Raw genomic sequence first — 21794 nt, 5'->3', positions numbered from 1 at the left:
TTCCTGGGTCATCCTCACCTCCCCAGCCCTCTCAGACACCCTTAAAAGCTCCCACTTGCCCACCAACCCTGGGCCATCCCCCCTGCTCCGGGAGGTGCCATGTCTCCCACACCCCATCCCTGTGGTTCCCAGATCCAGGGCCCTGTGTCCTGGGCAGGCAGGGAGGGATGCCCAGGCAGCCCAGGGAGCGGGGATTCTGCCTGGCAGGGGGCAGGAAGGTATGCTGGTGGAGTGCTTCTTGGAGAGCCAAGCTCTGAGCTGTGCCCATGTGTCCCCAGAGCCACAACAGGACACCTTGACTGGGCCGAGGCCTCTGGCTGGTACTACCTATGGCACAGGCACCATCGGACACCGAGTGCCAGGCAGAGCCTGCAGGCCAGGGAGAAATGGGCTGCAGGACATCTACCCTGGCAGCCTCGGCAGCGTCGCCTCTTCTCATGTCTCTGACCTGGCACAGATGTGCAGCAGACATTTGCCAGCGGAAGAAAATGGCTGGGGAAAGCAGCCTGCTGCTGCCACCCCCTGCCAGCCAGCTCCTGCCGGGAAAGGCAGCACAGGAATGGCCGAGCAAGGGCTGCTGCTGAGAAGCAGCTGCTTCTTGCTCCCCTTTGCATAATTAAATCATGGACCCGGCCCGTGTCGCTGCTTGGGTGTCTCTGCTGAGCTCCCCTCCAGTCTGCTCCCGCCTCGCTCCTACTGGGAGCCCGGGCTGGAGCCAGGAGTGAGAAGGCTCCCTGCCCACCGTTCCATCACGTCAGGCCATCGTGACGATGGTGCCCAGGTAATGAGTCAAAAAGAAAGTAGGATCACCTTTGCAAAAGCTTTGTCTTGCTGAGTTGCGCTCGGCATGCCCCAAGACGCTTCATGCTGAGTCCAAGAGCAATGAGACCTCCCCGTGTCCCCAGTCCCATCCCCGGGGCAGCTGCGGTCTCCCCTGGGTCCTGGCTCTCCTTTGCGTGCTCCTTTCCAAGCCCACCTTAGCCATGATGACGAACCCTACATGATCCATCTCGGACGTCCTCATTAGCATCGACACCTTGGATGCATAACACCCTTGTTGGCATCATCACCGGCGGCACCGCTGCCGGGGCGGTACCGCTGCACCCCTGGCCCCGGGCTGCCCGGGGCAGAGGGCGGCTCCTCCCTCCACCGCTTTCCCCGCTGACCCAGCATTGGGAGTTTCAGCCCTGCCGCCCACCCGGGACCAGCAGCCCCACCCGGCACGCCGGGGCAGCCCGGAGCATCCCGGACACCGGAGCACCCCTCCGGCGCGGGATGCAACTGCGGGCGAGCAGCCCCCGCTACGCCGCGGGGACGCCCGCGGGAGGGCGCACCGAGCGGGCTCTCCCGGGGAGGGGCGGGGCCGGGCGGGGCGTGGCTTCACCGCCCCCACCCCCGGGAGCGGAGCGGCGGCGGCGGCAGCAGCAGCGGCGCTGCCATGGCGGAGGCGGCGGTGCCGTGCCGGTTGCAGTACCTGGAGGACGCGGATCCTTTCGGCTGCGGCAGCTTCCCGGAGCCGCGGCGAGCCCCGGTTTACGCCGTGGCGGAGGCGCTGGCCCTCGGGGCGCAGCTGCCCGCGCTGCACCGCCTGCTCGGGGCCCCGCTGCCGGTGAGGGGGAGCCGGGGAGCGGGCGGGGAAGGCACCGGGCTTGCACCGGAGTGGGGAGGGGGGGATTGTCGGCTGGAAGGAGCCGGGGAGGCGAGGGACGGGGCGGTGTGTCCCCGCCGGAGCCCGGGCAACGCTCCCGGTGTGAGTCACGGCGGAATCCCTGAGCCCCTGTGGGAGATGCCAGTTCTTGGCCGGCCCCGGATGAGTCGGCGGGGAGGAAGAGGATGTGCTTGCTCAGAGCAGGCAGGAACTCGGGCAGGGGGAAGCAAGACGAGGGCAGGCGTCCATCCCGGCGTCGTCGGGGCCGAGCCAAGCAGCACGCTCCTGCCCCAGCATACCCTTTCTACTCCGGTTACCGGCAGCGGAGCTGAGCCTCGGCGGGAGCACGCCGGCCCCCCAACACAGGGGACCCGGCCCGTGTCCCTGCTCGCTGCAGCACGTGGGCCTTGGGGAGGAGGTGGTGGAGCCAGACGGCCGCCAGCCCCTCGCCCCTCTGCTTTGGTGGCAGCTTTGCCACCGGAGAGCAGCGTGGAAATTCGTGCTGAGCAATTTCCTCCAGCCAGGAGGAAGGCAGGAGGCTGAAGCTGAAGTGAGGCGCCGTGTCCGGCTTGTGTGTCCTCAGGCCTGATCCAGGCTAGGGAGCAGAGGGGACAGGTGACCCCCCACCCTCCTTGGTATCTTCTGTTGGCGTGATGCTTTCAGACCATCCTTTACAGGATGGGGCAGGCTTGTTTTCCTCCTTAGGAACACGGGACCTTTGGCAATGGCTGAGCATCTCTGTCTTGCAGCACCGCAGAAGTGCAGGCAAGGGAGGCAGGAGCCCAGGCAGGCAGGGGGAGTGTGCCCTGCCCGGAGCCAGGCAGGAGAGATGGGGGCAGCAGGAAGGGGAAATCGGCTCAGTGTGCCTGGCACCGAGCTTGGTGGCCTGCCGGGGGAGAGGGGATCGCTACGAGACCTTTGCCTGTAGCAAAAAAACTCCCTTTCATCTCCCTTTTCATTTTTCTTGGAGCAAAGCAGCAGCGTCCCATGTCGTCGCCGTCATGGGATTTTTAGGCGGTGACTAAACGGAGTTTGTTTGGGAACAAACAGCCCCGAGACATGACGAATGAGGCAAACTCAAATTTCAGGCATGTGCTCTCCTCCCTGGGCAGGAGCTGGCTGTAAGGGGATCGCCAGCCCAGGGTGCTGTTGTGGTGGCACCCAGGGGGCTAGACATGGCGTTCCCGAGAGCTGGAGCATCACAAGGAGGTCCTGTGCCCAGCAGAGGTGTGTTGACTGTGGGTTTTCAGGCTCTGTTCTCTGCCTAAGCCAAGCTCTGGGTGTTTTTTTCTGTAGTTTCACTGCATCGCCCCATGATCCTTGGTAAAATCGCAGGCGAGCAGCTAGGACCCTGCTCTGGGCTTATAAGCCAGATTCCTAGTTTATATAGGTCATATAGGTTATAAACCACGCTGCTTTTATTACACAGAGCTTCCTGAGCCAGCGAGGGCTGTGGTACATCCCAGCCTGACAAGCTGGGGCTTATATGAGCTGATGTCTTCATAGGGAGCCTCCTGCAGTGGGATTTACACACTGCAGAGCAAGGTCAGTCTCCTGAGCCACCCAGTTCAGTACAAATTTGGAACTGGTACCCTGAAGCCATGCAGACGTCATTACCCTGGCACGACCAGCCGAAACCTCCCTTGGTGCCCTTTGCGCCAGGTAGCGCTCATCTCCATTACTCACCGCCCTAAAATTAGTAAATGCACAGTTGGATTTTTCCCAAGGAACTGGCTGTAAAAAAAAATTCAGCTAGGGATGCCCGGTGCCAGGCTTGTCCTGCTGGACAGCGTGCCTGGAGCTGCAAAGCACCAGCAGGAGGATGCCATGGCCGAGAGGGAGCTGGGCTGGGGGTCCCCACATCGATGGAGGAGGACCGAACTGCAGGCACTTAGGGGATGAGCTGCCATGGGGGACCAGCCGGGTGCTGCCCTCCCCGGGCACGGCAAGACTGCTCCCTGAGCGGGGAACAGCCTAGAGATGATGAACAGGAGGTTTCTCATGCCGGCATCGCTGCCTCGAACAACCCGTCCTGCCTTGTGACACCCTCGGCACTTCCTCTCCCCAAGCATGACCTGCTGCTGATGACTTTTTCATGCTCTCCGGAAAGCGTGTTTGTGCTTGAAAATACTTTCCCGCTTTGTTTGTGGCTGCTGCATTGTTCGGCTCCAGGCCGATACTATCTTCTCTTGCTTTCCAGCATTTTACTAGTACCCTTGGGTGATGGTCGCGTTGGGTGTGGGGGTTTTCTGAACCTCCGCAGGCAGGTTTTGACAGGGCAGGTTTTTTTGGCTGTCCCTTTGGTCCCCAAAGGCCACTGCGCTCACTTGCCCCCGGCACTATCTCACCTCTGAATCTAAGGATTTTTCCAAACAATTGCAAAATCCAATGGGCCGGAGCTTTGCTTTCCCCTTCCTCTCCTCGAAACCTGGGGAAGAGCAAAGAGCTCGCTGGCCTTGGTGCCATGAGCTTACTGCGAGCTCTCGGACTTGATAGAGGAGAGCTGCTGGGGCGACCTTGGTGCACACGTGAAGTGCACAAGCCCCATCCCACCAGCCCTGCTTCTTCTCTGTTTCCTAACCAGCTTGAGGGGGGATTTTGCCGAGGGTCTTTGCCCCACTTGACCTCTGGCAGGCATGAAAGCAGTGAGACAGGATTGTTGGCAGTGCTGCCATCCCCCTGACTTAACCGCTTTGAAACTCTGCCCTCTGCTTCTTGCTGAATGCTGAGAGCCGAGTGTCAGTGCTCAGCAGCCTCCAGCACTCCCCGGCTCTTGGCATGGTCCTCACGTGGGTCCTGGGACAGGAGCTGCGGCCAGGCATTTGTGTCATGGCTTTGCCAGGATCGCTGGCTGCTCACCAGGACTGGGGTCCTCCTGCTGCTGCTGAGAAATGAGGGATCTGTTAATGAGCAACAAGCCTCAGAGGAGGTTCAAGAGGGATGTGCACGAGCAAGTGTGCAGTTCTGGGCTGAGTGACCTCCAAGCCTGAAGGGATCTCTGGGTATTTTTTTTTTTTTTGCCCCCTGCCATGATAAGGCAATGGCAGTGCTCCCATCCACTTGCTGCAATCCGTCAGGCAGGAGCGGGCAGGAGGCAGCGACCAAGTGTCCAGGCAATAAACACCCCTCTTAGCCCTGAAACCGAATCGCGGTGAATGTGCTTGGTTGCTGGCTAGCGTTACTCCTACAGTGTAGCTCTATAAACCATCAGTCCCCATATGTTTTGGGAGGGCGGGCAGAGGGTTGTGATGCCAGGTGTTTCTGACCCACCAGTGCCTTGTGTTTAACTGCTGCCTCAGGAGCAAATAATATATATTTTTTCTGTAATTTCCCCATAGCCTTCCTAGAAGAGCTGCAGAGACGTTAGGAAATTGTGGTTACTGCAAAAAGAAAGTGTTGGGGGGGGAGGGAAGTGTTTCCTCTGCTGGCAGATAAAGAGGATATTCACTGCCTGGCCTTGGAGCATCCTCCCAGGTGGGGATGCCGTGATAAGGGTGAGCAGGAAGATGTGATGCCGTTGTGGGTGGTGTGAGTTCAGCTGTGGGTGGAGGTTGCCTCTGTCTCGGAGGTGGAGATGTCTCTATCTTACCCCCATGATTTGGGAGGGAAGTCCCACTTCAGGGGGAGGTGGCTTTCCCTGGGGGCTCGCTTGCCTGGCTTGTGTGTCCTCGCCGAGCTTCAAAGTCGGCCACAGCTGCTGGGTGTTGGTAGGATCAGGGAGATCCATGTGTTTTTTACCTTCCCCATGTCTCAGATTTGTGGCAACAGGGTAGGTAATGGGGTTTTTTTAACACCGGCAGGGAAACCCTCTCTGGGCCGTGGGTCCTTGTCCCCCTCTGGGGCTGCCACTGGCATCTTGTCCTCAGCAAGACCCCAAAACCTCCCCATGCTGTGGATTAAGAACATGAGTGCTGCTGCAGGATGGCTGGGGTTCCCAGGAGCCGTGGGCTGGAGGTGTGAGCGTGGGATGCTTTCCTCCCTCAGCTCCACTTTGCCTGCAAGTCCCCATGACCCTCAAAGCCCAGCTCATTTTAAAATGCTTTTACAGGCAGGAGGCAGATGGATCACAGCCGCCCTGCGCCGGGAGCTGTCAGTACCCCGTGACCCCGACGTGCTGTCCCCAGCAGCACAGCCCCAAGGTCCCGGCTCAAATCCTTCATGGTGTAAACCCCTCATCCAAATAACCAGTGTAACCCCGGCCCTGGGGCAGTCAGTGTTCCCTGGCGCGGAAGTGCCACCCCGGATTTTTGGCAGGGCAGCACGAGCCTGGGACGGCCTGTATCCATCCCAGGGGGCTGGTGCTCGCCAGGGGGGTCGCAGCCAAACCCAGGCCCAGCGCTCGGAGCATCCCTCATGGGGAGTGCCGCCAAGCTCACACGGGAAACACGCCGGGTCGAGTCCCAGGGGCTTGGCTTCCTCCACCAGCTGGGACATGTCACCAGCCCCGGTAAGAGCTGGGGATGTTAACTCCGACTTGCCGGGGCTCTGGCAGCCCAGAGAAGGCAAAGTTTTTGTGTTGGAGCTGTGAGTTGCTCTTTGCTGTGTTTAAGTGCCTGGGCGGATGCAAGAATGCCTGGGCAGATGCAGAAATGCCTGAAGGGATGCCTAGGCAGATGCAGGGATGCCCAGGAGAGCCTGTCCCTGTGGAAGAATTGAAGCTTTCCCCAGTAAGCAAACCCTGTGTGGGGTCAGCGTTAGTGATGCCTGTCACAGAGGCAGAGCTGGCAGCCAGGAGCACTTCCCCCGTGCCAGCAGCCTGTGTTTGGTGCACGTTGCCATGGCCGGCTGGCGTGGCCAGCAACCGCGGGAGGTGGAGCAGGACACTAACAACATAAAAACTGTGTCCAACCCAACAGCAGTGCCCTGCCAAATTGCCTGTTATCCCAAGGCTTAGTCAGGGTCATTAATTATTTTAATGCACGTGGCATTTTTTCTTTGCCCTCTGGTTTTAATGTCAGGCTCACAGTGAAGTTGTACGTGCGAGCTCTCTTGTGACTTGAGGAGATGGGGCTTTCATGGAAAGCAACCCCAGTGAGATGCAGGAGCTGTACCCAGCATTGCTGTGGGTCACCAGCCTGCCCTAGGGTGGCCAGGGCAGGGTTTTATATAAAACCCAATAATAGGGTTTTGTCCCCAGTCCTCAGCTCCCCAGGTGGTTACACAGCACTGCTGTGCAGATTTAGAAAGGAACAGCAGTTCCTTGGAGGTGGGGTGAGCTAGGAGGGGGGGGCTGCAAATGCTTTAGGAACAGGTCCAGATGCACTGGGGTGGCAGGGGTGCTTGAAGGCAAATTGCCTTGTCACATCAGGATTTCACCCAGGAGACCTGCCTGGGTGCTGTGGGGTGCTGCTGGGTCCCAGGTGGCTCAGGGGCTTTGTGGGTGCCGTGCCTGGAGCACCTCTGGGTGCCGTGCCTGCTGGTTGGGGTGCAACATGGGTTCTGTATGTGGACTTTCGGGGAAGATGCCCTCACCCCAGCCTTGCCTTGGGCTGTGCTTTTCCCTGTCCCGCTGGAAGATGCCACATGGCTGTGGGCTGAGCCAGAGGCTGCGTCAGCCAGGGGACATCCCTGTGGGATTTGCTCTGGTTTGGGGTGTCCCTGGCTGGGCAGGGTGCCTTGGCAGTTCCCGCAGACCCAGTCCCCACAGACGGAGGTGATTCACGTGCCCAGGTGAGGAGACAGATCCTACCCCGGTTGCACCCCAGCTGACTCAGGGGAGCCCCAGGGCATGGATCAGCCTCTTCCCATGGCTCCCACCCAAGGGATTGCCGAGGAGCCTGGCGGCAGCAGGCCCGCCCTCGCTCTGCCTTTTCCCAGCCTGGGGCTCCATGTTTCTCTCAATCCGCCACTAAGCTGGGGCAGAGGGTGCTGGGGCATCTCCCTGCAGGGCCAGCACTCGGGGAAAGGGTGGGACCTGCCACCCTGCTCCGGGATGTGTCGGTCTGGTGCGTTTGCTGCAGGTGGGAGGGTGACCCAGGGATGCTGCATCCTCCGGGAGGCAGGAGGGAAGTAGTGGGCACAGGGGCTCAACCGGGCTGTCTGCATCCCCAGCTGGAGGACTGCACGCTGCAGGTCTCTCCCTCTGGACACTACCTAGACCTTGACTTGTCCCTGCTGGAGCAGAAGGATGATCTGGAGGGTTTCTACGAGGAGGTCAGGTGAGGCATGTGGGGTGCCTGAGCCCTCCAGGGCCAGGACACAGGGACCCCATGTGTGTGTGAGTGCTGGGGGCTGCGGTGGTCCCGCTGCAGGCACTCACGCAGCGTTTCTCCCACTTTAGGAAGGGGAGACGGCCAACCCTGATCCTGCGCACACAGCTCTCCGTCCGAGTCCACGCCATCATTGGTGAGTCGGGGCTGCTCCTTCCTCCAGGCTGGTGCGGGTCTGGTGGCTTGCACCCCTGGATGGTGGGGGTTTGGTCTCTGCAGTGAGTTTTGGCTGGGCTTTTTGTGATGGAGAGAGGGACCAATACAGCCCAGGGCTGCTCCCACACCATAAGCCCTCCCAGAGATGCAGGGGACATGGTCTCCGCGAGGCTGGTGGGGACCTGCTGCATTAATCCCCTCCATCCTCAGAGATCAGGACTTTTGTCTCTTCAGCTGGCAACCCACCGACCACTGCAGATATTCTGGGTCATTCAGGCAAGCTCTAAATATAGCTTTGCAGAATACAAACAAATAGCTTGAGCGCAGCAGAAAGCACTGTCGCGGTTTTGGGCAACCTGCTTGGAGGTCCTGCAAAATATTTGGGAGCCTCGAGCCTTTTTTCCTCCTTAGCAGGGGCGAAAACAAGTGCTGAGCAGAGCGATGCTGGCTGGGCATCAGCTTGCCGTGCAGGGCTGCAGCCGAGTGATACGGGAAGGGGCAGGAAGGCCGGGGTCGGGGTCATGCTCTGCCAGTGGTTCCCAGGCTCCGGCTGAGCCCCAGGCTGCTCTGCTTTCCCTCTCGGCTGCTCTGACAAGCCAATAAGTGAGCGGAGGAGGCTGCCAGGACCTTGTGTTTTACAGAGCCCTTGTCAGCATGTCTGGAGGGCAACTTGAACAGCTCGCTTTTGGCTTGTGACGGCTCTAAAGCTGACCCAAATAACTCGGGATGCTCAGATAACTCAATTCTTGGATGCGGGAAGTTCTGGCTCCCGATGCTTTTGGTCTCCGCTTGTTGTAACAGGGCTTTCTGGCTTCCCATTGCCCCAGCTGCTCCATGTTGGCTCCTACCTGCAGGCACCGTCCCCATGAGCACGTAGTCTCCATCCAGCCTTCAGCCCAGTGACTGTCCTATTGTTCCCGAGCAGCCGTTCCGTCCTTCCCATCCCCATCCCGCTGCTCTTCCCAAGCCACGGGGCTGCTGGGGGTTCTGGGACTGTGTCAGGGCTGTGCCTGGGGAGGGATGGCTAAAAGTAGCTCTGCCTCCTGCCCGTGTTCCTGTTTCGGTTCTGCACAGGAAACCAGAGGGGATATTTATGTCATTGCTGGGCAGAAAAAAAAAGGCAAAAAAGAAAAAAAGGGAAATAGGAAGGTGGCAGGGCTGAAATAAGTAGTTGTGGAACTGCAGCTGCTTCCACCCTATGTGTCTGACAGCCAGGCAGTGCCGGCATCCTGGGGTGATGGTGCAAGAGTTGAGTCAGGATGTGGGGCTTTCCCAGGCAGCCGGGAGAATTTCAGAGCCCTGGTTCAGCAGCAAGCCCCTGCGGGCCAGGCCATCATGCTGTGTCTCTTCGTTCCTTCCAGAGAAGCTGTACAACTCACAGGGGCCAGAGCTGCGGCGATCCCTCTTCTCCCTCAAGCAGCTCTTTCAGGTAGAGTGATGGCAGTGCGGTGGGGGGTTTGGGCGGGGGGGGGCTCCCCCAGGGGTGGCTGCCTTCCCACACTGTGGTAACACCTGACCTTCACCCCGCAGGAGGACAAGGACCTGGTGCCGGAGTTTGTGAACCTGGATGGGCTGACGTGCCTGATCAAAGTGGGGGCAGAGGCTGACCAGAACTACCAGAATTACATCCTCCGGGGTTGGTATTTGGGTACAGGGCACCTCTCATCCCTGGGGAGGAAGGCTGGCACTCAGTGGGGGTGAGCCAGCAAGTTTGCCTGGGCTACCTTGCCAGCAGCTGCCAGACCTTGCCCTTGGTGTGGCAACACTGTGCAGGGAGGGGAAAGCCCTACCCCTGCCTGCTGCAGCCCTGCCTGCCATGCTGTGACCCTGCCCACTCTCTGCCTTGCAGCCTTGAGCCAGATCATGCTCTTTGTGGATGGGATGCAGGGTGTCATCAACCACAATGAGACTGTCCAGTGGCTGTACACGCTGTCAGGAAGCCCAGTAAGCCCCCGCTGTCCTTGTGCCCCCCACTGCACCCCCACCTTCCCTGCTTGTGGCTGTCCCCTTGCACCATCCCTTGGGAGATTTACCCCACCCTTTGCCTTTGGGCTCGGTGCCCTGGTACCTTTGGGTGTGTTTGGTCCTGCTCCCACCCATCTGGAAGTCACCCAGGGTCCCCAGAGCTCCCTGTCCTGACGTGACTGTGCTCCTGGGCACAGAGCTTGAGTAAGAGAAGGTCCCACTCCGTGTCCCTTCCCAGTGCCCCTTGGCCATCAGCATCACAGCTGCAGGCTGGTCCTTGGCCCCAAGGCAAAGTCTCCAGCCCTGGGGCATGGGCACAGCCACCCTGCAGTGCCCCAGCATTGCACTGGCAGCCCCCTGCCACCATCCCAGCTGCCATCCCTTGTCCCAGTTTCGCCTGGTGGTGAAGATGGCACTGAAGCTGCTGCTGGTGTTCGTGGAGTACACGGAGCCCAACGCCCTGCTCCTCATCCGTGCTGTCAATGCTGTGGACAGGGCAAGAGGTGGGTGCAGACCCAGCCACCCATGAGGTCCCCACTGGGGGGACAGTGTCCCCCCATGGCCCACGTGTCACCTTTGCATGTCGCTTTTCTCAGGCATGTGCCCATGGTCCAACCTGATGGCCATCCTGGAGCAACGCAACGGGGCTGACACGGAGCTGCTGGTGTTCGCCATGACGCTGATCAACAAGGTCTCGGGGGGGGGTGGCAGGGTGTCCCCATGGTGCCGTGCTGGTGGGGTTCGGTGTGGGTCACACCGGTCCCAGCAGCATCACTCTGGTCCTGCTCAGACACTGGCAGCCCTCCCGGACCAGGACACCTTCTACGACGTGACTGACTGCCTGGAGCAGCAGGGCATGGAGCGGGTGGTGCAGCAGTACCTGGGCAGCAAGGGCACCGACCTTGACTTGAAGCAGCAGTTCATGCTCTACGAAGTGAGTGGGGCACCTGCGGGATCCAGCTGCGTGCCACGTCCCGTGGCAGCGGGGAGGGCGGGTGCGTGGGGTGGCAGGGGTGCCGTGCCTGGTGCCATGCCCCCCCGGCCCCTCTGCAGAGCGCTCTGAAGCTGGAGGATGGGGTAGAGGAGCCACCCCCGGGGGGACGCAAGGAGAGGAGGAGGACGGAAGAGGGCCGGCGTGGGTGGCGATCCCAGGGTGGCTGCCCGGAGCCTGGCCCCGATGCCCAGCCACTGTTGGGGTCCCCTGACACTCTGAAAGAGCCCCTCATCAAGGACACCCCGTCTGTCCCTATGCCAAGCAGCCCGGCAGAGTAAGTGCGGCTGGAGGGAATGTTCCCGGGATGGTGAAGATGCTGGGATGTGGCATGAGCAGTGCTCAGGTCCATCCCTGGTGCTGGGGTGGAGGGCAGTGCAGTGGGACCTGCTCTCAGTCCCTGTCACCTCTTCTTCCAGACCCTGTCCCAGCAGCATCTACAACAGCGCATCCAGCGTGCGGCTGGCCCTGGCCTCCCCACCGGCTGAGAAGGAGCAGCTCCCGGGCCCAGGCGAGCGCAGCATCTACAAGTACGGAGCCAGGAGGGGCTGGGTGCGTGGGGGGTGCTCCCAGGAGCGTGGGGTGCACCTGTCCCAGGGGGAAACAGGGTCAAGGTGGTCACCAGGGCTGGAGAGAAGTGTGACGGGGGAGTGGGCATCTGAGAGGGTCTGGCCAGGGGCTCCAGGGCATCCTTCGGGTACACACAGCTCTGCTCCAGCTCCTCCTCACTCCTTTTCTGCCCACGCTTGCCCTCTCCTCTGCCCACTCTTTCTATCTTTCCTTTTGCAGGCTGCACCAAACTGCCCCTGTCTGGTAAGTGCCTAGGCTCTGCATGCGTGTGCTCCCTCCCAGCGTGATGCTCCGGCAGGAGGGGGCACTGCCCTGACCTGCTCACTGCTCCCACCCCTCACCTCTTCCATCCCTCGCCTGTCCCCTCTGAGCCCTGCCTGCGGGACCCCAACCCACTCCCCCCATTGCCAGCATCCCCCACGACGTGATGGCACCCTCTGATCCTCCTCTTCTGGGGTGAGGTGTCCCTGCTGGAGGTGGCACAGCCCATCCCAGGGCTGGAAGGGGGCTGACATCGCCATCCTGGTGGCAAACTGGGTGGTTCTGGTGGTGGGGAACGGTGCCCTGTCTCGGCAGCACCCAATGCCTTGTGGTGCCTGGGGCAGGAGGGGACTTGCTGGGGCTCTCCTGGCTCCCCATGAACTCCAGGGCCATGGGCTGATGGTGGGGCGAGGGTCCCACGCTGGAGAGCTGCCAGGTGGGTGTGTGCAGGAGGCACAAGCCCCAGAGGGCTGCTGGCAGTGGGGGCTAACCCCTGTTTTCCCTCAGGCGGGAGGATGCCCCCTCTTTGCATGGGGACAAGCCTATTTTGAGGAAGTTTGAGTAAGTAGAGGCATGCGTGTGTCTCCAGGCATGCGCTTCCTCAGGCCAGCACCTGGGCGGAGGTGTCTGGGCGCCGGCCACGCAGGGCATGAGGAGCAGGAGGGTCCCCACGAGTCTCTGCCTGGGCACCCTCCTGGGTTTTGCAGCTTTTGGACAAGGGTTGTGCTGAGCACCTGGTCCATTGGGACCAAGAGGTGATGGTGGCACCCTGGCAGCACGAGTCATTGGCTCCCATGGGGCTGTGGCATCCCTGTCCCGGAGCCGTGGTGGCATCACCTGTCTCTCTGCAGGGCTCGGAGGAGGTTGAATCCTCCGGGTCCCCAATGCGGTGTGGCCAGTGTAGGGGGTTTCTGTGCTGTGGGGCTGGCTGTGCAGTGTGGCATGACATGGTTTGCCCATCGTCTCCATCCCTGCCTTGCTGTCAGCTAATGTCCACTCCTGTCTCGCAGAGCTCGCTTCTTGGAGAACCTGGCTGCAGCCCAGAAGGAGAAGATCTCTTCCATGGCCAAGGGACGGCTTGATGTCCTCAGCGATGCCGCACCGGAGCATCCCACCACTCTTGCGTGGGACAGGGACAGCAGCACCCCTGAGCCTGGGATGGAGCCACTCAGTATAAGTAGGTGCTGCCGGGGCATGTGTTCCCAGGTCTGGGCTCATCAGGGTCCCTGGGGTGGGTCTAAGTGGCCCTTCTGCCCCCAGCCCATGCCTGTGGTGCCCAGAGCCATGGAGGGGCTGGGTGGTACCTCCCCACCCCGCTCTGAATACTGGCATCTAAGCACACCCCATTGGGGAGCAGGACCCCAACTCTATGTGCAGCCCAGCAGCATCTGCCCCCTCCAAGCGGGCTGTCCCAGCCTCTCCCCCTCTCCCTGCAGGGTCTCGCCTGGCTCGGCCAGACACCACTGACTCCTGCAGCACCATTTCCTCTGACACCAAGTTTATGCTGGACATGCTCTATGCCAAGGGCTCCTTGGAGCCGGGGAGGGAGAAGGTCTTCCCCGAGGTCCCGTCGTCCCTCCTGGTCCAGGGTGAGGTGGAGATGGATGCTGAGGGAGGTGGCAGTCAGGAGCAGGAGGGTACCTGGCACCATGGCAGGGCTCCAGACGGGCCAGTGGCCAGCGCCCACGCCAAGCTGGCACGTGCCATGTCCAGCGTAGATGCCGAGACCCACATGCAGAAACTGGAGAACACTGGGATGATGCCCATCAAGAAGGATGTGGAGCTGACATGGGAGCACCTGGAGGCTAGCCCCATGCAGCTGAAGATCAAGGACCTGGACTTCACTGATTTGGGGGAAGAAGAAGACTTTGACATCTTGGACAAAGGGCCCATGGCCAATGGCTCCTTCCTCCCACCCAGTATTGAAGCTACAAGTGCTGGAGCCCTCATGGTTCCTCCTCCTCCTCCACCTCCTGCGGTCCCTGGCTGCCCACCACCTCCACCTCCGCCTCCTGCAATCCCTGGCTGCCCTCCACCTCCACCTCCTGCGATCCCTGGCTGCCCACCACCTCCGCCTCCACCTCCTGCAGTCCCCGGCTGCCCACCCCCCCCAGGACTGCCAGGCCCTTCAGCAACAGATGGCCCCTCGCAGGCCAAGAAGAAGAGGACAGTGAAGCTCTTCTGGAAGGAGCTGAAGCAGCTGGATGGCACTGTGGGGCCAGGCAGGTTTGGCCAGGCGACACTGTGGGCGTCCCTGCAGAACGTCGAGGTCAATGCTGCCAAACTGGAGCATCTCTTTGAGTCACGGTCAAAGGAAGTGCCAACTTCAAAGGTACCAGTGGGTTGGCACCCATCAGCCATGGGAACTTGAGGGGTGGGAGGAAGGCTGTTAGTTCCTGTGGGGACCCTAGGCATGCACTGTCACCCCTACCCTATGCTGAGGATGGGTACCTGCAGCCCGAAGGCTCAGTGGGACGGTGATGGGCAGTGCGCAGGTTTGGCTCACCACCAGGTCCCTGATCGGCTCCCCATGTCCATGGTGTTTTCATGAAGGTGAGCCCTTCGCCTGGCTGTCCACATCCATTCTGTCCTCTTTGCAGAAGGCCATTGATGGGAAGAAGGTGGTGGTGGTGCTGGACCCCAAGAGGAGCAATGCCATCAACATTGGCCTCACGGTGCTGCCACCCGTACACATCATCAAGACAGCCGTGCTCAACTTTGATGAGTTTGCAGTCAATAAGGAAGGGATTGAGGTGAGCACAAGAGAAGCTCAGCCCCTCTGAAGTCCTCATGCAGGTCATTTCCTCTGGCCAGGAGGCCTCCATGCCATGATGCCTGTGCTGCCAGCCCTGGGGTGACATGTCCCATGGTAACATGTCTGGAAGTCTGACACATCCCTCTTTGTCTGCTCTAGAAAATCCTGACCATGGTCCCGACTGAGGAGGAGAAGCAGAAGATCCAGGAGGCCCAGCTGGCCAACCCTGATGTGCCTTTGGGCTCTGCAGAGCAGTTCCTGCTCGCCCTCTCTTCCATCAGTGACCTCACGGCCAGGCTCCAGCTCTGGGCCTTCAAGCTGGACTACGAGAGCCTGGAGCAGGTACAGAGCCATGTACCCCACCTGCCCTCAGCCCTCTCACCGCTGCCAGCCCCAGCAGTGCTGAGCACTGAGCCAAGCGTGTTCCTGGTGGGGACCAGCCGTGTCCAACTACGGGAGGTGCCGTCCTGGCTGGGGATGGGCTGCAGGTCCCCAAGGCAAGCATGGGCTTGGGTTGACCATGAGTTGATTGTCCTCATGGGCAGGGGTGAATGCTGAAGCTCCCAAGCGAGAGGGTGGCCAAGGGGTCTCACTTACCTCTCTCCTCACCCAGGAGATTGCAGAACCACTCTTTGATCTGAAGGTGGGCATGGAGCAGCTGGCCAGAAATCACACCTTCAAGTGCATCCTGGCCACACTGCTGGCCATGGGCAACTTCTTGAACGGCTCCCAGGTGAGGAGCAGGGTGTGGAGGGATGCGGCCTGTCTTGAGTGCTGCAATGACAGGACCAGCCATGGTGCATGGATACCCAAGAGGGACCATGGGAAACCTGGGACAGCGCCTGAGGCTGGGTGGTGCTGGTGAGGGCCCAGTGGGTCTGCAGACTGGAGGCCTGCTGGAGGAGGGATGGAGAGGCCCTGCTGAGTCCATTGGGGTTTCAGAGCAGAGGCTTTGAGCTGGGCTACCTGGAGAAGGTCTCAGAAGTGAAGGACACGGTGCACCGGCAGTCCCTGCTCCACCATCTCTGCCAGATGGTGGTAGAGAAGTTCCCAGAAACCACTGACCTCTACTCAGAGATTGCCTCCATCACCCGCTCTGCCAAGGTGAGGCAAGGCAGATGACACCTGGGCAACACAAAGGTGTAGGTCCCGTGGCTGCCCAGCTCCACCAGCACGGCCAAGGGCTGATGTCTTGTTCTTCCAGGTTGACTTTGACGAGCTGGCCAACAGCCTGGTGCAGCTGGAGCGGAGGTGCAGGGCCTCTTGGGACAACCTGAAGGTGATTGCCAAGCACGAGACCAAGCCGGTGCTGAAGAGCAAGCTGACGGACTTCCTCAAGGACAGCACCCAGCGCATTGTCGTCTTGAAGGTGGTACACAGGCGCATCCTCAATAGGTCGGTGGCTCGAGGTTGTGGGGACATGGCAGGAACCCTGTGGTCCTGACACGGGACATGGGGACGTGGCAGGAACCCGCTGTGACCGACATCCCTGCAGGTTTCACTCCTTCCTGCTGTACCTGGGGTACCCAGCAAGCACAGCACGGGATGTGAAGGTGATGCCCATCTGCAAGCTGCTGCGGGAGTTCGCCCTGGAGTACCGCACCTGCCGGGAGCGTGTCCTGCAGCAGCAGAAGAAACGGGCTGCCCACCGTGAGCGCAACAAGACCCGGGGACGGCTCATCACCGAGGTACGGGGACACTCAGCCAGCTGCCACCACCAGGTGATGCCCCCCCAGGTCCCCGACGCCTGTCTCTCCTCCTGCTGCAGACCGAGAAGTTCTCTGGCATCACTGAGACTGCTTCACCACCTGCTGTGGTGTCCAGCAGCCCTGAGGAACAGATGGAAGCAGGCCATGAGAGCATGAAAAGCCTGCTGACTTCCCCCGCGGATGCCCCTGCCCGCCGCAGCCGGGCCAGCCGGGGTAGGAGCGGGGTGGCAGAGGCGCTCAAGGCATGCCCAGCTGGCTGAGCACAGCTGATGCTAGCATCCCCATTGTCCCCATGCAGGGACAGGGCACACCACCCCAGCCCAGGGCTCTCCAGCCCAGGAGGACGTTCCCAGCTCCCCAGACGATGCTTCGGATGAAATCATGGACCGGCTGGTGAAATCGGTGACTCACAATGCCAACCCCCGGCCCTGCACCAACAAGGAGCGCAGGAGGTCCCGTGGCAACAGGAAGTCCTGTAAGTCCTGCTCCTGTCCCTGTACTCTGTCCCATCTCTGTGGCCCTGCCCAGATGCTTCTTCCCCATCTCTGTGTCTCTGTCCCACCTCTGTGGCCCTGTTCCCATGCCCTGTACCTGTACTCTGTCCCATCTCAGTGTCCCTGTCCCTGTACCCTGTCCCACCTCTGTGGCCCTGTCTCTACTCTTTCCTGTGTCCCTGCCCAGATGCTCTGTCCCATCTTTATGTCCCTGTCCCATCTCTGTCTCTACCCCTGTGTCCTGTCCCGTTGCTGTTCCCATGCTCTGTCCCCATGCCTTGTCCCATCTCTGTGTCCGTGTCCCCATGCCCTGCCTGGCGACTTCCCCACTGGCCGCCCCTGACCTCCCATGTTGAGCCCACCAGGCCACAGCAGAAGGTACCCCAAGACCAGACCATGCCACTGCACCCCATTGCCACCCCTCCCCTCCCCAGCATGCCAGTATCACCATGTCTGGGCAGGCACCCATCATGTGGGGACCCTGGCAGCCAGCACTGCTCGTGCTGTCACTGCCATGCTCTCCTCTTCCCGCAGTGAGACGGACGCTGAAGAGTGGGCTCAGTGATGACCTGGTGCAGGCGCTGGGCCTGGGCCAGGCACCCGGCATGGAGGTTTGAGGGGGTCAAGGGTGGCTCGTGCTGCTCCTCATCTCCAGCAGCCCCCAGGGCAGGACATGGTAGCAGCCCCTGCTGCTCCAGGACTGGCATGCTCTGCACCCTTGGTCTCGTCTTGCTTTTCCCTGCTGGTCTCCAGCTCCCGGAGGTGCAGGCAGCAGGATGGGAGCGATGCCCCAGAGCAGCTCCATGGTGGCCGGGATGGAGGATGCTCAGCGCCCATGCATGGGCATGGAGGCTCGGCATGCATCTTCTCAACAGTATTATAGAGGGGTCAAGGGGCTGGACCCAGACCCCCTCTGGGAACTGGGTCTGGCCCGTGGCACCTGTGGCAATAAAGTGATCTGACACACTGCTGGCGTCCCTAGTCCCTGCACCCAGGCCCAGCCCTGCTGCTGGGCTGGGATGCTGGAGGGTCTTGATGCCATGGGCTGGAGCAGGCAGTGCTGAGGGTGGGGGTAGGAGGGAAGGGGTGATGCTCCCCCCAGGATCCTTGGGGAAGCCGTTGCCCTGTTCCTGAGCAGGACCTGGGTGCTGCTGGCATCCCAGCCCTGCTGCCTGGGGCAAGCACTCAGTCTGCAGCAGCCAGCCCTGTGGCTTGCAGGCACTGTCATCCCTCCCAGGGACAGCGTGATCCCCTCTGTACCAGGACATCCAGGGGGACGCTGCCAGAATGAGCGAGGACTGCTGCCAGGCTCAAGGCTGCACGCTCAAGGGCAGGAGCGGTGGCTTGAGCGCAAGCCCATGATGCAGTCAAATCAAGAGTACGTGCCCCATCTCAAACCTCTCCTGGGGGATTTTGGCCAGACCTGGACCTGGGGCTGAGGCAGGGTTGTTCCCTTCCCAGAGTGGGTCCAAGGCACAGCAGTCAGGTTGCTCCCTGCAAACCTGGCCCTGTCCAAGCTGCAAGCCTCAGAAACATCTCCCTGTGCTTGGCAGAGACAGGCTGCCTCATGATGTAAATGCAGCAAGGGCAGCTGTGGGGCCTGGGAGATGTCCAGACAGGAACATGCCACCTCCTAGCTTGTGCTATCCCAGGCACAGATTAAAACCCACACTGGGTGCTGGCTGTGATGCTCCCCTTGAGTGCTAGATAGTGGGTGGGTACCATTTCTGAGCATCCTCCTCTGCCAGCTGCACTGCTTTGGGCACCATCACCCGTGGCAGAGGCATTTGGGAATGGTGTCACATCATTCATCATGGTAGCTCCACCTCAGTGCTGCCTCTAGCCCTGAATCCCGCACAGCAGGTCGCTGCAGCTTTCAAGGAATGAAGAAAAACTCCACCGGGCAGGGCAGCTTCTTCCTCCTGGCTAACCTCTGCCCAGGGTTGTCCCTCTCCCATGAGGTTGGACACCCTGGTGTCCTCAGAGGAGCTGGGCAGTGCCAGCCCCCCCCCCCCAGCTTGTGACGTGCCTGAGATGTTCCTGGGTGGCTCTGGGGACAGCAAGATACCATGCTAAGAGCTGCAGGTGCCCCAAGATGTGGTCTGGCTCTCCTCCCCTCTGGGTGCTTGACTTGGGTCCCCAAAGAGAGGATACGGAGGTCACGACAGATGACATTGAGCCACTCAGCTGCACAGCAGGAAGGAGAAAGAGGTAGGAAAGCATCTTCCCAACCCTGTGCATCTGCCCCAGGTACCCAAAGTGACATTATACATGTGACAACCCCAGGACTGTTGCTCTCTAGGGCTTGCTGGAGGAAACTGAGGCAGGGTGCTGGGGAATGCCCCCCACCCCAAGCGGTCTGGCAGCAGTCGGGGCAGCCGTGGCCTCAGCAAAGGCCTCTGCCAACCCCTGTTTGTTTTTTTCCAGCTGTTTTTTTTTTTTGCAGCCTTGGTGATATTTCTAGGATTCCCGGCCCGGCCCCGGGCACACGCTGCCTGCCCTTGAGCGGCGCCTGAAGTGCTTGGCTTGGCCGAGGCGCAAGTGGTTTATGCCAAAAACACACCAAGCAGGCACAGCCCCCCTCCTCGGGAAGGAGAGGGGGGTGGCAGGATGCCGGAGGCTCCTTTGTGAGCAGAGGCAAGGTCATGGGCTGCCACATGAGGCTTGGTGGGGACCCCAGGCATGCGCGGCCTCAGGCAGCATCAGCAGAGATGGGGTAGAGGTGCAGCACCCCCCTCAGGAGGATGCTCCGGGTGGGATGAGGTGACCCTGCCGGGGCACCTTGTGGCACCCAGCACCTTCATCCCTGCCTCCATCCCTGCCAGGCATGGCTCCTGCCCGTGCCAGCCTGGGGCCGCCAGCCTGGGGCCACCAGCTGTGTCCTGCTGCCACGAGGGGGCACGGCGGCCACGCACATGGCGAGGCCACCCGAAACAACGCCTCATGTCCTGCCGCTCCTCAGACGCTCACCCGCTGGCCTTCAGTTTGCTGTTCTCCCCTCCCTGACACCCCGGGGGGCTGCACCCCGCTCCCCCACCCCGGCGAGACGTCCTGCCCCTTCCATGTCCCCGGTGAGATGACAGCCACGTCCTTGGTCCCAGCCATTTGTCTTGCTGGCAGGGACAAGCTCCAGTCCCCCTGCGCTCGACTGTCTCTCCAGCACTCGTCCCTGGCCCCCTTCCAGGTGGGGGCAGGGGGGAGGCTGAGCAGGGGACAGTGGGGACGAGCCTGGCTCCACTTGCTGTCACATTTACCCTCTTTTGTAGCAGTTTGGCAATGGAGACTCGCTCCCACCCCTTACAGAACCTATGCTGGAAGATGTCCCCTGCCTCCTCCATCCCACCCTGCCAGCCCTTTCCATGGGACTGTCCCAATGTGGGGTCCTCTTTGCTGCCATGCTCCGAGGTTGGTTCCAGCATCGTGCCACATGGGCACATCCCCACGGAGCTGGGGGACCACCCATGGTCCTAGGCTTGTGGTTGCTGTGAAGCCCCACCACTTTGCATGAGAAGCACAATTCCCATCAGGGACAGCATAACCTCACTTTTGCTCACAGCTCAGAGCCATCCAGAGCACTTCTTGCAAGTGCCACTGCGTCCTGGCCACCTTCCAGGAGCATCATAATCATCTGCCTCCTCCAAATTCCTCCTGCTCATTCCAAATGTCTCAGCTGGAGGAGGACTCCTCTACCTCCTGGCCCTAACTCGCTTGAGCAACCTGGAGCTGGTGACACACTGCTCTGCAACTGCCTTCCCGGGTGGGATGGAGGTGTGGGATGGGAACCAGGTCACATGGTTGCCATGACCTACTGCCCTCTCCCCTGAGGGCAGAGGTGGCAGGATGTCACCTGGAGTGTGGCCCAGCCGGATTCCCCTGGGATCTGCCTCAGGGCCAAGGGGGAGCCACATTCGCCCTGTCCCCATCTCCCTAATATTGAGGCAGATGCCTTGTGATGAGGACGGGAGAGATGGGACATGGGGGGGTGATGCTGGACTAGCAAAGCAAGCCTGGCAAGGGTACCACGCGTGCCCAAAGAGATGGGGGATGCAGAGTACTAGGCATTAGTGGAGCTGGGAGCACTTCAGAGTGTCACCGACGCTTCCCAGCCGCACCGAAGGAGCAAGGTCCCTGCAGCCCAAAAGCAGCTCTTGTTTGGAGAACCGCAGTGCAGAAAGCCTGGCTGGCAAAGGGGCTGCCAAGGCTGCGTGGGTGAGCAGGCATGGCGACATGGGGTCCTCACTGGGGCGGAAAAGCTCGAGGTCAGGCTGGGGAGTGGTTTCCCAGAGGTGAAACATCTCCCAAAGCCATAAATGCAGCTGGAAGCGGAGCCCTGTTTTGTAAATACCTGGGGATCACGCGCAACCTGAAAAAAACAAGTCGGAGGCAGGAATGTTCCAAAGATGAGGGGATTTGCAAAGAGTCAGATCCAGGGTCAGTGCTTGGCTGGATGCTCCATGCTGCCAGCTATGCTGTTCCAGGGAGCAGCCCTGGTACTCCCTGAAGAAGCTGCTCCAGCTGCAGTACCCCAGGAACAGAGAGGTCCTGCCAGGAGTTAGGGAGAGGTTTGGGCTGTGCTCACCATCCAGCCAAGGCGCATGGAACCCCCTGCAGATGGAGGATCAAAGCCTGGGACTCAGGCTGACCCCAGCAACATGGCATCAGATGCATGGGATAATGGGCACAAACGGTTGCCTGTGTTTTACAGCAGCAAACCATAAGGAAAGCCCCCAAAAAAGTCCTCAGTCATGGCCTGAAGTAAGTTGGAAACAAGGGATGGGAAGTCCTGGGGGAAGAAGGAGGAGAAGATCCCAGCATGAAGAGTTAAGGTGGCTCCTTGGGCAGCTGTGGCTCAGGTTGGCCATGCCATGGAAAGTGCCTCCAGGCTGGGCTTTGCCAGACCTGGTTTCCATGCCCTGGGCTTGGAGAAGGATCATGGGGACATTAAAGTGTCGGGTGCAGGTAAGGCTTCCTGGAGCTGAGCCTGGCTTAGCTGGATCACAGCCACCCGAGGATCTGCCCTCCCCAGAGAAGAAAGC

At 60.7% G+C, this 21794-nt stretch overlaps 1 protein-coding gene across 7 annotated transcripts; it reads left to right on the top strand.

Annotated features, from left to right (window-relative positions):
* Positions 1–1379: 1379 nt before the first annotated feature.
* On the top strand, positions 1380–17725 carry FHOD1 (formin homology 2 domain containing 1). 7 transcript variants are annotated; one of them, XM_069793861.1, is made up of 25 exons: positions 1380–1609; positions 7700–7806; positions 7929–7993; positions 9375–9442; positions 9544–9649; positions 9863–9957; positions 10370–10481; positions 10575–10669; positions 10769–10912; positions 11032–11246; positions 11389–11499; positions 11759–11782; positions 12308–12361; positions 12811–12977; positions 13237–13803; positions 13837–14132; positions 14401–14553; positions 14715–14897; positions 15169–15288; positions 15498–15659; positions 15760–15950; positions 16051–16243; positions 16324–16477; positions 16563–16774; positions 16827–17286. In XM_069793861.1, exons 1-25 carry the CDS (start codon positions 1439–1441, stop codon positions 17112–17114), a joined length of 4053 nt encoding a protein of 1350 aa, XP_069649962.1. In that variant the 5' UTR covers positions 1380–1438; the 3' UTR covers positions 17115–17286. The 7 variants fall into 7 exon arrangements, with proteins under 7 accessions (XP_069649962.1, XP_069649963.1, XP_069649961.1 ...); XM_069793862.1 differs by having other exon boundaries at positions 13237–13809; positions 13882–14132; XM_069793860.1 differs by having other exon boundaries at positions 13237–13809; positions 13843–14132.
* The last annotated feature ends 4069 nt before the right edge of the window (positions 17726–21794 follow it).

This window comes from Haliaeetus albicilla, chromosome 10 (assembly GCF_947461875.1).
Source record: "Haliaeetus albicilla chromosome 10, bHalAlb1.1, whole genome shotgun sequence".
Lineage (NCBI taxonomy): Eukaryota > Metazoa > Chordata > Aves > Accipitriformes > Accipitridae > Haliaeetus > Haliaeetus albicilla.
Note: the sequence above shows the minus strand (reverse complement) of the source record. Positions and strands in the feature narration are given on the sequence as shown.

Coding starts and splice junctions, on each gene's coding strand:
- FHOD1 (XM_069793859.1), top strand. CDS start 1,439: ATGGCGGAGGCGGCGGTGCCGTGCCGGTTGCAGTACCTGGAGGACGCG. Junction 9,443..9,543: donor CCCTCAAGCAGCTCTTTCAG/GTAGAGTGATGG, acceptor TTCACCCCGCAG/GAGGACAAGGACCTGGTGCC. Junction 16,775..16,826: donor GTCCCTGTACTCTGTCCCAT/CTCTGTGGCCCT, acceptor TCTCTGTCCCAC/CTCTGTGGCCCTGTTCCCAT.